The 18,753-nt window shown below is 42.2% G+C and overlaps 2 protein-coding genes across 16 annotated transcripts in view; one reads left to right on the plus strand and one right to left on the minus strand.

Annotated features, from left to right (window-relative positions):
- Positions 1–11,478, plus strand: part of LOC118367685 (ATP-dependent translocase ABCB1-like) — a 35,301-nt gene extending 23,823 nt beyond the window's left edge. For all 4 annotated transcript variants that reach the window (XM_052495545.1, XM_052495547.1, XM_052495548.1 and 1 more), the window contains exons 26-28: positions 410–616; positions 7,268–7,414; positions 9,587–11,478. In XM_052495545.1, the coding sequence (XP_052351505.1) occupies positions 410–616; positions 7,268–7,414; positions 9,587–9,793 (561 nt within the window). In that variant the 3' untranslated portion in view covers positions 9,794–11,478. The remainder of the gene's footprint in view (positions 1–409; positions 617–7,267; positions 7,415–9,586) is intronic.
- LOC118367937 (acyl-CoA-binding domain-containing protein 7-like) overlaps positions 11,453–18,753 on the minus strand; it is an 81,884-nt gene continuing 74,583 nt past the window's right edge. For 6 of the 12 annotated variants that reach the window (XM_052495556.1, XM_052495554.1, XM_052495553.1 and 3 more), the window contains exons 7-16: positions 18,527–18,620; positions 18,321–18,446; positions 18,130–18,231; positions 17,933–18,016; positions 17,506–17,613; positions 17,049–17,179; positions 16,323–16,446; positions 16,034–16,206; positions 15,830–15,949; positions 11,453–12,961 (exon numbers count right to left, since the gene is read on the minus strand). In XM_052495556.1, the coding sequence (XP_052351516.1) occupies positions 12,841–12,961; positions 15,830–15,949; positions 16,034–16,206; positions 16,323–16,446; positions 17,049–17,179; positions 17,506–17,613; positions 17,933–18,016; positions 18,130–18,231; positions 18,321–18,446; positions 18,527–18,620 (1,183 nt within the window). In that variant the 3' untranslated portion in view covers positions 11,453–12,840. The remainder of the gene's footprint in view (positions 12,962–15,829; positions 15,950–16,033; positions 16,207–16,322; positions 16,447–17,048; positions 17,180–17,505; positions 17,614–17,932; positions 18,017–18,129; positions 18,232–18,320; positions 18,447–18,526; positions 18,621–18,753) is intronic. The other 6 variants (XM_052495561.1, XM_052495552.1, XM_052495555.1 and 3 more) reach the window with 5 other exon arrangements.

Below are 18,753 nucleotides of genomic sequence, written 5' to 3' on the forward strand. Positions count from 1 at the left end.
CACACACACGTGTATACACACATTGATTATTAAAGCTATATGTACTGTATGTTTAATGACCACTGTCACCAGTCAGACAGTGAGATATTTGCTGGAATTTTTATATGCAAAAATACATGAAAACACAGAGCCCTCATGTGTCTCTTTGTGTGACTGTGTAGATATTCTCCTACTGAAACACGCTTCTATAATTACTGATTGACAGGCCAGGATGTTGACACTGTTGCTTCATAACGCTCTACTATACTGTCGCTACTGTACTGAGACCTTGTGGGTTATGATCCTGCTCAAAGTGCAGTTGTGTGTTCATGTGGAGGTTATTGCCCTGCTAAGGCCACTGATAAAATTACAAACACGAGAGGATTATCCAACTTTGATGTTAACTCTTCCTCCTGCTCTTCTTCCTCAGATGTTGGACAACAGTGATGCTAAGAGGCTGAACATCCATTGGCTGAGGGCCCAGATGGGCATCGTATCCCAGGAGCCTGTGCTGTTTGACTGTAGTCTGGCAGAGAACATCGCCTACGGAGACAACACACGCAAAGTTACCATGGAGGAGATCCAGAGTGCTGCTAAAGCTGCCAACATACACAGCTTCATAGACGACCTGCCTCAGGTACACACTAATACTACTACTGTCACCACTACTACTATTACCACCAATACTACTACTGTTACCAAAACTACTATTACCACCAATACTACTATTGTCACCACTACTACTACTACTGTCACCACTACTACTACTACTGTCACCAATAATACTACTACTATTACCACCAATACTACTACTGTCACCACTACTACTACTACTACTACTGTCACCACCACTACTACTACTACTACTATTACCACTACTACTACTACTACTACTGTCACCAATACTACTACTACTACTACTGTCACCACTACTACTACTACTATTACCACTACTACTACTACTACTACTGTCACCAATACTACTACTACTACTGCTACTGTCACCACTACTACTACTACTGTCACCAATAATACTACGACTATTACCACCAATACTACTACTGTCACCACTACTACTACTACTGTCACCACTACTACTACTACTACTACTATTACCACTACTACTACTACTACTACTGTCACCAATACTACTACTACTGTCACCAATAATACTACTACTATTACCACCAATACTACTACTGTCACCACTACTACTACTACTACTACTGTCACCACCACTACTACTACTACTACTACTATTACCACTACTACTACTACTGTCACCAATACCACTACTACTGCTACTGTCACCACTACTACTACTACTGTCACCAATACTACTACTACTACTGTCACCACTACCACTATTGCTACTACTGTCACAAATACTACTACTACTACTGCTACTACCACTGTGACCAATACTACTACTACTATTACCACTACTACTGTCACCACTACTACTACTACTACTACTATTGCTACTACCACCAATACTACTACTGTCACCACTACTACTACTACTACTGTCACCAATACTACTACTACTATTACTCCTCCTCCTCCTCCTCCTCCTACTACTACTACTACCACCACCAATAAATACTACAACTGTCACCACTACTACTACTACTACTACTACTGTCACCAATACTACTACTACTACTACTACTACTACTACTGTCACCACTACAACTATTGCTACTACTGTCACGAATACTACTACTACTACTACTACTGCTAATACCACGGTAACCAATACTACTACTACTGTTACCAAGACTACTACTACCACCAATACTACTACTACTGTCACCACTACTAGTATTGCTACTACTGTCACCAATACTACTACTACTACTGTCACCAATACTATTACTACTGTCGCCAATACTACTACTCCTACTACCACAAATACTACTACTGTCCCCAATACTACTACTACTGTCGCCAATACTACTACTCCTACTACCACCAATACTACTACTGTCCCCAATACTACTACTAATGTCACCATTAATAGTACTACTGTCACCACTACTACTACTGTCACCAATACTACTACTACTACTACTACTACTACTACTACTACTACTATTACTATTACTACTACTACTGTCACCAATACTACTACTACTACTTCTACTATTACTACTAATGTCACCAATACTACTCCTACTACTATTACTACTACTACTACTACTACTACTACTACTACTACTACTACTACTACTGTCACCACTACTACTATTGCTACTACCGTCACCAATACTACTACTACTACTACTGCTACTGTCACCAATACTACTACTACTGTCACCAATACTACTATTACTACTACTATTACTACTACTACTACTACTACTACTACTATTACTCCTACTACTACTACTACTACTACTACTACTACTACTACTACTACTACCAATACCACAACTGGTACCACTACTACTACTACTACTGTCACCAGTATTACTACTACTACTACTGTCACCACTACCACTATTGCTACTACTGTTACGAATATTACTACTGCTACTACCACTGTCACCAATACTACTACTACTACTACTACTATTACTACTACTACTACTGTCACCACTACTACTACTACTGTCACCAATAATACTACTACTATTACCACCAATACTACTACTGTCACCACTACTACTACTACTACTACTATTACCACTACTACATTTACATTTACATTTAAGTCATTTAGCAGACGCTCTTATCCAGAGCGACTTACAACTACTACTACTACTGTCACCAATACTACTACTACTGCTACTGTCACCACTACTACTACTACTGTCACCAATACTACTACTACTACTACTGTCACCAATACTACTACTACTACTGTCACCACTACCACTATTGCTACTACTGTCACAAATACTACTACTACTACTACTGCTACTACCACTGTGACCAATACTACTACTACTATTACCACTACTACTGTCACCACTAATACTACTACTACTACTACTACTATTGCTACTACCACCAATACTACTACTGTCACCACTGCTACTACTACTACTGTCACCAATACTACTACTACTATTACTCCTCCTACTACTACTACTACCACCACCAATACTACAACTGTCACCACTACTACTACTACTACTACTACTGTCACCAATACTACTACTACTACTACTACTACTACTACTGTCACCACTACTACTATTGCTACTACTGTCACGAATACTACTACTACTACTACTACTGCTAATACCACGGTAACCAATACTACTACTACTGTTACCAAGACTACTACTACCACCAATACTACTACTGTCACCACTACTACTGCTACTGTCACCACTACTAGTATTGCTACTACTGTCACCAATACTACTACTACTACTGTCACCAATACTATTACTACTGTCGCCAATACTACTACTCCTACTACCACCAATACTACTACTGTCCCCAATACTACTACTACTGTCGCAAATACTACTACTCCTACTACCACCAATACTACTACTGTCCCCAATACTACTACTACTGTCCCCAATACTACTACTACTGTCACCATTAATACTACTACTGTCACCACTACTACTACTGTCACCAATACTACTACTACTACTTCTACTATTACTACTAATGTCACCAATACTACTCCTACTACTATTACTACTACTACTACTACTACTACTACTGTCACCACTACTACTATTGCTACTACCGTCACCAATACTACTACTACTACTACTGCTACTGTCACCAATACTACTACTACTACTACTACTACTACTACTATTACTCCTACTACTACTATTACTCCTACTACTACTACTACTACTACTACTACTACTACCAATACTACAACTGGCACCACTACTACTACTACTACTACTGTCACCAGTATTACTACTACTACTGTCACCACTACCACTATTGCTACTACTGTTACAAATATTACTACTGCTACTACCACTGTCACCAATACTACTACTACTACTACTACTACTACTACTATTACTACTACTACTACTGTCACCACTACTACTACTACTACTACTACTACGACTACTATTGCTACTACCACCAATACTACTACTGTCATCACTACTACTACTACTGTCACCAATACTACTATTACTACTGTTATTACTCCTCCTACTACTACTACCACCAATACTACAACTGTCACCACTACTACTACTGTCACCAATACTACTACTACTACTACTACTACTACTGTCACCAATACTACTACTACTACTACTGTCACCACTACTACTATTGCTACTACTGTCACGAATACTACTACTACTACTACCACGGTCACCAATACTACTACTACTGTCACCAAGACTACTACTACTACTACCACCAATACTACTGTAGCTCCCTTCAGTAACCACGAGCACGACCGTTCCTTGATTTTAACTGGCGGCTTTATTCTGTAGTTTTAGTCAGAATTATCACCTTCCGTGAGAACTATAAAGTAAATGAAAAATACAGTTAAGCACACTCTTACAACCTTATCTTACGAGTGACTTATTAGCTTGGTATAACTCTGAAGTGCTTACATACATAACAGTTTAACCGGCGTTATAACGGGCTCCTTCTGTGGCTCAGTTGGTAGAGCATGGCGCTTGTAACGCCAGGGTAGTGGGTTCGATCCCCGGGACCACCCATACGTAGAATGTATGCACACATGACTGTAAGTCGCTTTGGATAAAAGCGTCAGCTAAATGGCATATATTATTATTATTATTATTACTACTACTACTGTCACCACTACTACTATTGCTACTACCGTGACCAATACTACTACTACTACTACTGCTACTGTCACCAATACTACAACTACTACTGTCACCAATACTACTACTACCACCAATACTACTACTACTACTGTCACCGCTACTACTTTTGCTACTACTGTCACCAATACTACTACTACTGTCACCAATACTACTACCACTGTCACCACTAATATTACTACTATCACCACTACTACTACTACTACTGTCACCAATACTACTACTACCACTGTCACCAATACTACTACTACTATTACTACTAATGTCACCAATACTACTACTACTGTCACCACTACTACTATTGCTACTACTGTCATCAATACTACTACTACTACTACTACTACTACTACTGTCACCACTACTACTACTACTACTACTACTACTACTACTACTGTCACCACTACTACTATTGCTACTACCGTGACCAATACTACTACTACTACTACTGCTACTGTCAACAATACTACAACTACTACTGTCACCAATACTACTACTACCACCAATACTACTACTGTCACCGCTACTACTTTTGCTACTACTGTCACCAATACTACTACTACTGTCAACAATACTACTACTGTCACCACAAATACTACTACTGTCACCACTACTACTATTGCTACTACCGTCACACAATACTACTACTGCTACTGTCACCAATACTACTACTACTACCATCAATACTACTACTACTACTACTGTCACTAATACTACTACTACCACTATTGCTACTACTGTCACAAATACTACTACTGCTACTACCACTGTCACCAATACTACTACTACTACTATTACTGTCACCACTACTACTACTACTACTACTGTCACCACTACTACTACTACTACTGTCACCAATACTACTATTACTACTACTGTCACCACTACTACTACTACTGTCACCAATACTACTACTACTATTACTACTACTACTATTACTACTAATGTCACCAATACTACTACTACTACTACTACTACTACTACTACTACTACTACTACTACTGTCACCACTACTACTATTGCTACTACCGTGACCAATACTACTACTACTACTACTACTACTGCTACTGTCACCAATACTACAACTACTACTGTCACCAATACTACTACTACCACCAATACTACTACTACTACTGTCACCGCTACTACTTTTGCTACTACTGTCACCAATACTACTACTACTGTCACCAATACTACTACCACTGTCACCACTAATACTACTACTATCACCACTACTACTACTACTACTGTCACCAATACTGCTACTACCACTGTCACCACTACTACTACTACTACTACTACTGTCACCAATACTACTATTACTACTACTATTACTCCTCCTACTACTACTACTACTACTACTACTACTACTGTCACCAATACTACTACTACTACTACTACTGTCACAACTACTACTATTGCTACTACTGTCACAAATACTACTACTACGACTACCACGGTCACCAACACTACTACTACTGTCACCAGGACTACTATTGCTACTACTGTCACCACTACTACTATTGCTACTACTGTCACCAATAATATTACTACTGTCGCCAATACTACTACTACTACTACTACTGTCACCACTACTACTACTACTACTGTCACCAATACTACTAGTACTACTACTGTCACCACTACTACTACTACTGTCACCAATACTACTACTACTATTACTACTACTACTACTACTATTACTACTAATGTCACCAATACTACTACTACTATTACTACTACTACTACTACTACTGCTGTCACCACTACTACTATTGCTACTACTGTCATCAATACTACTACTACTACTACTACTACTACTGTCACCACTACTACTACTACTACTGTCACCAATACTACTACTACTACTGTCACTAATACTACTACTACTGCTAGAGCTAAAGCATCTTCTGCTTTTGTAAGTTTGGTTTCTTGAGATCTCTACATCAGCACCAATACCCTAATAGTGGCTGAATGGTCAGATAACCACAGACAGACTGATAGTGGTATCAGCTTCTCTCAGATGCTATGCCAGAGATAACACTGCAGGTCATTACTGGAGTAATGTCGTCTTAGTGCTGATCCCTGTGTAAGGGTGAACTGTCTTTCACTCTGAGGGCTTACCACCTGTAGGACTGAAAGAAGTTATGAGCTGGTTTCACACACAGATTAAGCCTAGTCCCAGACTGAAAATAGATTTTAAATGGTCTACGTGTGTTAGTCCCGGGCTAGTTTTAGGCTGGGATTTGATGCAAGGCGCATTATAGAGCACTACACAGCCAACAATACGCCTTTCAAATACATTTCCCCCAGATGTTCACGGAGATCACGTTCATGGGAAACTATTACATGAGCTGACTATTGCATGTCAGCTCAATCATAAATTCAATCCCAGCCTTAATCTGTGTCCGTAAAACCAGCCGTAGGAGTTATGTCATGTGTGAGATGACGAGGATAACCTCTTTCTTTCTCTCCATCTCCCTGAGTAGAAGTATGACACCCAAGCTGGTGACAAGGGGACCCAGTTGTCAGGAGGACAGAAGCAGCGTATAGCCATTGCCAGAGCCATCCTCCGCAACCCCAAAGTCCTGCTGTTGGACGAGGCCACCTCGGCACTGGATACAGAGAGCGAGAGGGTGTGTGTGTGTGTGTGTGTGTGTTTGTGTTCTGTTAAACTATGTGTGTATATATATATATATATATATATATATACAGTTGAAGTCTGAAGTTTACATACACCTTAGCCAAATACATTTAAACTCAGTTTTTCACAATTCCTGACATTTAATCCTTGTAAAGAAATCTCTGTCTTAGGTCAGTTAGGATCACTACTTTATTTTAAGAATGTGAAATGTCAGAATAATAGTAGAGAGAATGATTTATTTCAGCTTTTATTTCTTTCATCACATTCCCAGTGGGTCAGAAGTTAACATACACTCAATTAGTATTTGGTAGCATTGCCTTTAAATTGTTTATCTTGGGTTAAACATTTTGGGTAGCCTTCCACAAGCTTCCCACAATAAGTTGGGTGAATTTTGGCCCATTCCTCCTGACAGTGCTGGTGTAACCGAGTCAGGTTTGTAGGCCTCCTTGCTCGCACATGTTTTTTCAGTTCTGCCCACAAATTTTCTATAGGATTGAGGTCAGGGTGTTGTGATGACCACTCCAATACCTTGACTTTGTTGTCCTTAAGCCATTTTGCCACAACTTTGGAAGTATGCTTGGGGTCATTGTCCATTTGGAAGACCCATTTGTGACCAAGCTTTAACTTCCTGACTGATGTCTTGAGATGTTTATTCAATATATCCACAGAATTTTCCTACCTCATGATGCCATCTATTTTGTGAAGTGCACCAGTCCCTCCTGCAGCAAAGAACCCCCACAACATGATGCTGCCACCCCTGTGCTTCACGGTTGGGATGGTGTTCTTCGGCTTGCAAGCCTCCCCCTTTTTCCACCAAACATAATGATGGTCATGATGGCCAAACAGTTCTATTTTTGTTTCATCAGACCAGAGGACATTTCTTCAAAATGTACGACCTTTGTCCCCATGTGCAGTTGCAAACCGTAGTCTGTTTTTTTTATGGCGTTTGTGGAGCAGTGGCTTCTTCCTTGCTGAGCGGCCTTTCAGGTTATGTCAATATAGGACTAATTTTACTGTGGATATAGACACTTTTGTACCAGTTTCCTCCAGCATTTTCACAAGGTCCTTTGCTGTTGTTCTGGGATTTATTTGCACTTTTCGCACCAAAGTACGTTCATCTCTAGGAGACAGAACACGTCTCCTTCCTGAGAAGTATGATGGCTGCGTGGTCCCATGGTGTTTATACTTGCGTACTATTGTTTGTATAGATGAACGTGGTACCTTCAGGCGTTTGGAAATTGCTCCCAAGGATGAACCAGACTTGTGGAAGTCTACAATTATTTTCCTGAGGTCTTGGTTGATTTCTTTTCATTTTCCCATGATGTCAAGCAAAGAGGCACTGAGTTTGAAGGTAGGCCTTGAAATACATCCACAGTTACACCTCCAATTGACTCAAACAATGTCAATTAGCCTGTCAGAAACTACTAAAGCCATGACATAATTTTCTGGAATTTTCCAAGCTGTTTAAAGGCACAGTCAACTTAGTGTATGTGAACTTCTGACCCACTGGAATTGTGATACAGTGAATTATAAGTCAAATAATCTGTCTGTTGTCACGTCCTAACCTTAGTTCCTTTTTTAAGTCTCTATTTTGGTTTGGTCAGGGCGTGAGTTGGGTTGGGCATTCTATGTTTTGTTCTGTGTGTTGTATTTCTAGGTGTTTGGCCTGGTATGGTTCCCAATCAGAGGCAGCTGTCAATCATTGTCTCCGATTGAGAAACATACTTAGGTAGCCTGTTCCCACCTGTGTTTGTGGGTAGTTGTTTCCTGTTTTTTCACTTTACAGGACTGTTTCGTGACGTTCACGCTCTTTGTTGTTTTTTGGTCATTCAGTGTTCAGTTTAGTTAATCAAATTTACTATGAACACTTACCATGCTGCGTGTTGGTCCGATGATTCCTATTCCTCATCAGACGAAGAGGAGAGTCGTTACATCTGTAAATAATTGTTGGAAAAATTACTTGTCTTGCACAAAGTATATGTCCTAACCGACTTGCCAAAACTATAGTTTGTTAACAAGAAATTTGTGGAGTGGTTAAAAAACTAGTTTTAATGACTCCAACCTAAGTGTATGCAAACTTCCTACTTCAAATGTATATCTCTGTGGATTCATGATACAGACGTTTTAACTACTGTATGTATTTGTCTCTGTTCTCCCTCCCCAGGTGGTGCAGGAGGCCCTAGATGTGGCTCGACAGGGCAGGACGTGTATCGTGGTGGCCCACCGCCTTTCCACCATTCAGAACGCTGACCTGATCGCTGTCTTCCAGAAGGGAGTGGTGGTGGAGCAGGGCACTCATCAACAACTACTGTCCCAGAGAGGAGTATACTACTCACTGGTCACCACACAGCTGGGCCATGGCAGAAACTGAGGGAGGATGGGGGGAGGGAGAGGCTGATAGTGCAGGGGGTTGCTGGGAGGGGCTGAGTGTGCAGGGAGCGGTTGAGGGTGCAGGGGGGTATTTTGTATATAAAAGGAAGAGGTGGTGGTGCTGTATTTCAGTTATTTATTCTAAAAGTATCACATCTGTACCATAGAGTGCCTGTGCCAAATGAATACATGGAACACACACATATACATGTCTGCGCATTACTGTAAACTGCACAGAACTAAGCCAATGAGACGCTGAAGCAGTGTGTATCCTCAACATTCAGATTATTACATTGATTTGTTCAATTGTTTTGGCTTAAAGTAAAACTCTACCCAAAAACTATATTTTGGTATATATTTCATTAGTCCAGGTTATGTAACTTTCAATATACAGAAATCCTCCCCATATGGGGCAGCAGGTAGCCTAGTGATTAGAGCATTGGACTAGTAACCGAAAGGTTGCTAGATTGAATCCCCGAGCAGACAAGGTAAACATCTGTCATTCTGCCCCTGAACAATGCAGTTAACCCACTGTTCCTAGGCCATCATTGTAAAGGATTTGTTCTTAACTGACTTGCCTAGATAAATAAAATGATGCATTTTGCATCATATCATAGGAATCAAAATGCATCATACAGGGATGATTTCTGTATTTTGAAAGTTACATATCTTGAAAACTTGAGTGCTGACAAGCAAAACATTTGGGACCATGTCCACAATGGACTAATGAAACAAATACCAAAATATAGTTTTTGGGTGGAGTTTTCCTTTAAAGGCCCAGTGCAGTCAAAAACTAGATTTCCCTGTGCTTTATATATTTCCACACTATCAGGTTGGAATAACACTGTACACAAAATAACTGCACTACACTGCATTTGCACTCTGTTCATCGCAATGCATTTAGATCTATTCATACTCATACTGTAAAATTGTACATCCACTGTATGTCATCTGTATACCAACTTACATATTTCCATACTATGAGAGAATAAAGGTGATTCTAAAATTGTGAACATTTTAGTGTAAGGAGCTGTTTGAAAAGCCCGCCTGAAATTTCTGCCTGCTTTGGTGGGATGGAGTTTTGGCCTGGCTGGTGACATCACCAGGCATACATTGGTTAATAGACCAATAGGAAAGAGTCCCAAACTCTCAATAACAGCTCGTTTTCAGTTTTCCCCTCCCCACTCCGACAGACCTAGCAAAATTATTGCTTGAGAAATTGCTCTTCGCTAAGAAGTACATTTTTTTTTATTTTATTAACCTTTTAATTGAAAACAATCACAGTAAGGTACTTAATTGTTACCCAGAAATGATTTGATATTGAGATAAAAACAGCTGCATTGGCCCTTTAATGTTGAGAGGAATTCTTTTTGAAATGATCATGAGATGTGGCCTTCCAAACGGTCTCTGTGCTATGCTCATGCTACTGGAAGTGCCTGAGGTATTTAAAAAGACCAAAGAGTTCCTGAATGTTTTGTTTACCTTAACTGTAGGTAATATGTTGAGTGATATACACACACACACCTGAGGGTTGGGGCTCAAGCACTGACAGTATATTGATACAAACCACTTCCTGTTTCTACGTTGCACTGAATTAACTGACCTCTGCTTGGGTATGTACTGTATGTATGCATTACTTTTTTCCTTTTGTAAACAGGTATCATTAATAAACATGTTTTATTTGAATATTTGGGCTCATGACATGATTCAATCACTTTGATTTGTCAGTTCAATCACACTAAACAACTTTCATATTCAATAAAACATTTTCCAAGTTTACATTGTCAGTCAAGTCAAAACTATAATTTTCCTACTGTAAAGTGGGTTACATCATTTTCACCACTTTAGGCATTAAAACAGCTTCTTTTCATTCTGTTGATTGAATCAAATGCAGCGCTCGTCTTTTATCCCTTTTCTATCATTTACAACAAAAAAACATGCTGAAAATCTCAAGACTGTCTGAAAGGTATGAACACAATGGCCGTGTTGGAGAGCATCAAAACCGTGATGTATCATGGGTATATTGTGACAGGAATGTTCATTATTACAGACATCTACTACATAAAATGGCATATTGCATAGGGCGGCAGCCTATGGATCTGGCATAGGAGTGGTAGAGCTATTCAGCAGCTTAAAGTCTAAAAAGTCTGGTCAATTAGGGAGCTATTCAATCAAAACCACTAAGCAGATCTCTGGGGACAGACTAAAATAAGGACACAGCAAAAAGGCACATTATAATTTACTTGGGTTTCCTTCCGTCTCACCCAAACACCGTTTCATTGATCATATCCAGCCAAATGCATAATCCTCTACTGATGTGCAAAACATAAAAACAATACATTTTCTTGCCGTGGAAACTGGAAAACAGTCTTGATTGTATTGTTATATAATACCCATGAGGCCTGAGGTGAGACGGTAGTCAAAGACAACATGACCCGTTTCTCTCTGTTTCTCAATTTCACAGCTACGATGACAGTTACGTTCTAAAAGAGTCATTTCAACCAACCAAGAACATCTATGCCTCAGTCACTCTTCTGGAAAAGCCAATCAATGGCTTTGAAAAATAATGACCAGGGACAGGTGACGCGATGCTACGCTGGTCACTGCAGAGTGGAAGTGTATGGTGACGGCGAGTTAGGATGTGTATGTTAGCTTAGCGGTGTACAGTGCATGGCATGGGTTAACACTAAATGTTTCTCACAACATAAAAACAGACGAAATCTAAACAGAATCGTGGTAGGAAATTCAATCTATACATTTTGAAAACAGGGAATCCCCGATCTAGCTGCTACATAAAATCACAGAGAATGATTCACTAAGTGCAAAATAAACTAATTTGTTGAGCTGCATTTAAACAAATAACACATTTTTATTTTTTAAATGTAGAAAACAATAAATGTGCCTTTGCATTGATCTGTGCAGAACTAAACTATTATTGACTACCATCTACAAACTCTGTGTGTGTGTGTGTGTGTGTGTGTGTGTGTGTGTGTGTGTGTGTGTGCGTGCGTGCGTGCGTGCGTGCGTGCGTGCGTGCGTGTGTGTGTGTTAGAGCTGAGCTGTGGTAGCGAGATGTAACATCTCATGTAGGGAGGTAACCAGGTTCTGGAACAGTGCCTCTGCATCTGTCTCTGGAGTGGACTTCCACGCCGTACAGGAAGCCACAATCCTGAAACAGGAAGTACAAGTCAGATACTGGACACTTGTAAAGGTTTTTACAAATCTGTCCATCATAGAGAGGACAGAACAACACAGCTGCACTTTCTAACTACTATTATTAAACTTCACCTTTGACCTCCCCTTGACCGCACTAACTAGATGACACGGAAAACTGGAATAGTAACTGTTATCTGACCCAGAATGTGTGTGTGTGTGTTTACTGGTCAAACTGTGGATGGTGTTTTGTGGGGTCAGTGAGTGTGTGTGTGCGTGTGTGTGTGTTTACAGATCAAACTGTGGATGATGTTGCTTGGGGTCAGTGTGTGTGTGTGTGTGTGTGTGTGTGTGTGTGTGTGTGTGTGTGTGTGTGTGTGTGTGTGTGTGTGTGTGTGTGTGTGTGTGTCTACTGGTCAAACTGTGGATGATGTTGAGTTGGGTCAGTGTGTGTGTGTGTTTACTGGTCAAAATGTAGATGATGTGATGATGTTGCTTGGGGTCAGTGTGTGTGTGTGTGTGTGTGTGTGTGTGTGTGTGTGTGTGTGTGTGTGTGTGTGTGTGTGTGTGTGTGTGTGTGTGTGTGTGTGTGTGTGTGTGTGTGTGTGTGTGTGTGTTTACTGGTCAAACTGTGGATGATGTTGTGAGGGGTCAGTGTGTGTGTGTGTGAGTGTGTGTTTACTGGTCAAGCTGTGGATGATGTTGCGTGGGATTAGTGTGTGTGTGTGTTTACTGGTCAAACTGTGGATGATGTTGCTTGGAGTCAGTGTGTGTGTGTGTGTGTGTGTGTGTGTGTGTGTGTGTGTGTGTGTGTGTGTGTGTGTGTGTGTGTGTGTGTGTGTGTGTGTGTGTGTGTGTGTGTGTGTGTGTGTGTGTGTTTTTACTGGTCAAACTGTGGATGATGTTGTGAGGGGTCAGTGTGTGTGTGTGTGTGAGTGTGTGTTTACTGGTTAAGCTGTGGATGATGTTGCATGGGATTAGTGTGTGTGTGTGTGTGTGTGTGTGTGTTTACTGGTCAAACTGTGGATGATGTTGCTTGGAGTCAGTGTGTGTGTGTGTGTGTGTGTGTGTGTGTGTGTGTGTGTGTGTGTGTGTGTGTGTGTGTGTGTGTGTGTGTGTGTGTGTGTGTGTGTGTGTGTGTGTGTGTGTGTGTGTGTGTGTGTGTGTGTTTATTGGTCAAACTGTGGATGATGTTGCTTGGAATCAGTGTGTGCGTGTGTTTACTGAAATAAGGAAGTAGATGGCTGCAAACGTTCTACTTTTAAGCTCAGACAAAACAGAGATGCTTGTTCTAGGTCCCAAGAAACAAAGAGATCTTCTGTTGAATCTGACAATTCATCTTGATGGTTGTACAGTCGTCTCAAATAAAACTGTGAAGGCCCTCGTTGTTACTCTGGACCCTGATCTCTCTTTTGACGAACCTATCAAGACTGTTTCAAGGACAGCTTTTTTACATTTATGTAACATTGCAAAAATCAGACATTTTCTGTCCAAAAATGATGCAGAAAAATGTATCCATTCTTTTGTTACTTCTAGGTTAGACTACTGCAATGCTCTACTTTCCGGCTACCCGGATAAAGCACTAAATAAACTTCAGTTAGTGCCAAATACGGCTGCTAGAATCCTGACTAGAACCAAAAAATTTGATCATATTACTCCAGTGCTAGCCTCCCTACACTGGCTTCCTGTTAAGGCAAGGGCTGATTTCAAGGTTTTACTGCTAACCTACATGGGCTTGCTCCTACCTATCTTTCCGATTTGGTCCTGCCGTACATACCTACACGTACGCTACGTTCACAAGACGCAGGCCTCCTAATTGTCCCTAGAATTTCAAACAGCTGGAGGAACAATGGAACTCAGCTAATGGAATGCAGCTAACTCTCACGTGAGCGCACTTGATCAGCTCATGGCACTCTGGCAGACCCCTGACTCAAAGATATCCCTCTAGTGGTGTGGGGACTGTGCTTTGGCAAAGTGGGTGGGGTTATATCCTGTCTGTTTGGCCCTGTCCGGGGTGTCCTCGGATGGGGCCACAGTGTCTCCTGACCCCTCCTGTCTCAGCCTCCAGTATTTATGCTGCAGTAGTTTATGTGTCGGGGCGAGGGTCAGTCTGTTATATCTGGAGTATTTCTCCTGTCTTACCCGGTGTCCTGTGTGAATTTAAGTATGCTCTCTCTAATTCTCTCTTTCTCTCTTTCTTTCTTTCTCTCTCGGAGGACCTGAGCCCTAGGACCATGCCTCAGGACTACCTGGCATGATGACTCCTTGTTGTCCCCAGTCTACCTGGCCGTGCTGCTGCTCCAGTTTCAACTGTTCTGCTTGCGGCTATGGAACCCTGAACTGTTCACTGTGACTACTATTATTTGACCATGCCGGTCATTTATGAACATTTGAACATCTTGGCCATGTTCTGTTATAATCTCCACCCGGCACAGCCAGAAGAGGACTGGCCACCCCTCATAGCCTGGTTCCTCTCTAGGTTTTGGCCTTTCTAGGGAGTTTTTCCGAGCCACCATGCTTCTCCACCTGCATTTGCTTGCTGTTTGGGGTTTTATGCTGGGATTCTGTACAGCACTTTGAGATATCAGCTGATGTACGAAGGGCTATATAAATAAATTTGATTTGATTTTGTGTGTGTGTGAGTGTTTACTAGTCAAACTGTAGATGATGTTGCATGGGGTCATTGTGTGTGGATGTGTGTGTGTGTTTACTGGTCAAACTGTGGATGATGTTGCGTGGGGTCAGTGTGTGGGTGTGTGTGTGTGTTTACTGGTCAAACTGTGGATGATGTTGCGTGGGGTCAGTGTGTGGGTGTGTGTGTGTGTTTACTGGTCAAACTGTGGATGATGTTGCGTGGGGTCAGTGTGTGGGTGTGTTAGCCCACCTGTCGTCTCCGATGCGGTAGAAGAACCCGTAGCCATGGTGCACCATGGGAGCAACCGCTCCCAGGACTGTGGTGTAGCCAACCAGACTGGTGGACAGGGTAAAGTTACCGCCCCCGCCACTGGAGAGAGAACACACACAAATTACAAAACACCATAAACACAAACACAAACACAAACACACACACACACACACACAAACACACCTCTTGGAATACAGTGGATCAGTGAAAAGGTCTGGCATAGGAAGTCCCTCCTCCTTGGCGATCAGGTAAAGGCCCAGGAGATGTCTGTCAAAACCTTTTCCGTTCTGTGCCTCAGCCATCAGTTTGTTGTGCTTGTTGAAGGCCAGCAGCAGGGCTTTCCTCTTAGCCTCAGCCTGGGAGACATACAGAAAGTCAGAGTGTAAGTATCCTGGTCGCCAGATTTACATGTATGGCATGACAATATATGAAGAACTAATCGTTTACTGGATACACACACTCTCACACTTACGCTGGCTGCAGGGAGGAGCATGGTATGGCACCAGTTCTGTGCCTCCAGGGTACAGGGCCTCATGGTCTCAGTCCTGCCATGGTAGAACCTTCTGGTCATCGCTGTCTCATAGCAACTACCTAACCTGGGAGGGGGGATTATCATCAATCATCAGTTATGGAGAGAATATTGGGGAGGAAGGATGGATGAAGTTGATGGATAGATGAATGTTGGGTGGATGGATGGATTAATTGGATGGATAGTGGATGCAGGGCCGGCTCCAAGCATAAGAGAATATAAGGCGTTGCTTAGGGCCCCAGGCCGCCCTCAACCTCACCCCAAATTAGAATAGTAGAATACACCAGTTACAAGGTCGAAATGAGGTTCTACACCAGCAATTTCTCTCTTGTTATGCTCTGGCAGTCAATCAATTCACCATGTCTTCTAACATTTCTTAAATTGGTAAGTTAGTCTAGCCAGCTATCTAAACTTGTAATCATGACTGAACTCCGACCAGGGTGTCTAAGGGCCCTGACCTCCAGGGGGCCCCTATTGATTTTGTTAGTCACTCACTCTATCATCATTAACATGGCATAAGTCATGGCAAAATGTGTAGAATTACAAGAAATTAGCTTTAAAACTGAAAATAATGTCTCTCCACCCTATGGCCTAGCTTAGGCCCCAACGAAATCTCGCTGAGGGCCCCCAAAAGGCTAGAACCGGCCCTGACTGGATGGATGGTATTACCTCCCATGCTGTCTGTAATAAGCCAGTTGAAGGGCCAGTTGTATGAAGGTGTCTGGGTGGAGCTTCCTCTGTTTGATGGCTGCTTTCCCAAACGAGGTGAACGCATAACACACCACCTGCAAGTCCTGAGTCTGGAGACACACACACAGGTGTCTGTCAAACCAGATATCACACAGATTAGAGTTGTGTGTGTGTGTGTGGTGGGGAGAGTAAGGGCCTGTGAGGGTGTGTTTGTGATGAACACAACACCTGCGATGGTCCAATCTGACGACCAGGGAGATGCACAGAGTCATGAATGTGTGTGTGTGTGTGTGTGTGTGTGTGTGTGTGTGTGTGTGTGTGTGTGTGTGTGTGTGTGTGTGTGTGTGTGTGTGTGTGTGTGTGTGTGTGTGTGTGTGTGTGTGTGTGTGTGTGTGTGTGTGTGTGTGTGTGTGTGTGTGTGTGTGTGTGTGCTCACAGTCTCGAAGTACTGTTGCTTGGCATGTGCAACGTCACTCCTGACTCTGTCATCCACAGTGAAGACCAACTCTTCAGGAAGAGGCATAGGCCGCACCGTCTCAGAGCCCTACATAGACACACACATCAACAAATATACTGTTGCTTGCTCACAGTGAAATTAACCTGTTTATTACCTGATACATGGCAGCATAATAGAGAGCCACCTTATCCTGTTGTTCTCAGGTGTGAGCTACGGCGTAAAATCTTCTAAATAGAACCAGAGTGTAGTTTTATGCTGAGCCGGCATGCTTATGCCCAAGCGCCCAGAGTGTCTCACACTCAGCAATACTTATGCACCCAGTTGAGCAGGCCATTAAGGCACTTCGAATTAAGGGCAAACAAGATATACAGTCACTGAAAATAAGTTCAATAGAAACAGCATTTACCTTCCACCTGCCGTCTGTAGCTTTGAGTTGCTGATCCACATAGTAACAGTGAGTTACCAGCACCATGGCATCATAGGGGGCATGCTGCAACACACACCAGCAATTACCATATATAGGAGCAGACTCACAACAAAACATCATTACACTACTGCTAACAGAGGAGCAATCATCTCTCTCTCTACAAAACAGTAACTCACGTCACAATTGGATCCGAAGGTTCCGTCGGCGAAGGAGAGGGAGTTGTAGGACTTGTCTCCCCAGCGGATGGTGGGGTCTCCTGTCAGCGCTTCCCGGGTCACCTGGAGGCAAAGGCCAAAGGTCAGATTATACCATACTAAGGATGGTATGGGTGCCTGTGGTGTGTGTGTGTGTGTGTGTGTGTACGTACTGGTGTGTAGTTCTCTGCAGTAGCGTAGGGTTTAGCATCGTCCAGTGAGACCACAAACAGACTGCTCTGGATGGTCTCTAAGATGGTCTTATTGGCTGGATCTATACCTATCAGATACTCCCTGGCCTACAGACACAGAGAGAGCGAGAGAAAGCAAGGTTTAGGGCATGGTGATGTCGATACTATACAGCCAACTTCACACACACCTTAGCCCAGCGTGTCCTCTCCTCTGAGGTGAGAGCGGCGACACCATCTCCCGCTGGCTCCCCTTCACAACACTGCTTCACATGGGTCAGCTGCCTACACATACACACACACACACACACACACACACACACACACACACACACACACACACACACACACACACACACACACACACACACACACACACACACACACACACACACACACACACACACACACACACAAA

The sequence above is a fragment of the Oncorhynchus keta genome, chromosome 34 (genome assembly GCF_023373465.1).
Source record: "Oncorhynchus keta strain PuntledgeMale-10-30-2019 chromosome 34, Oket_V2, whole genome shotgun sequence".
NCBI lineage: Eukaryota > Metazoa > Chordata > Actinopteri > Salmoniformes > Salmonidae > Oncorhynchus > Oncorhynchus keta.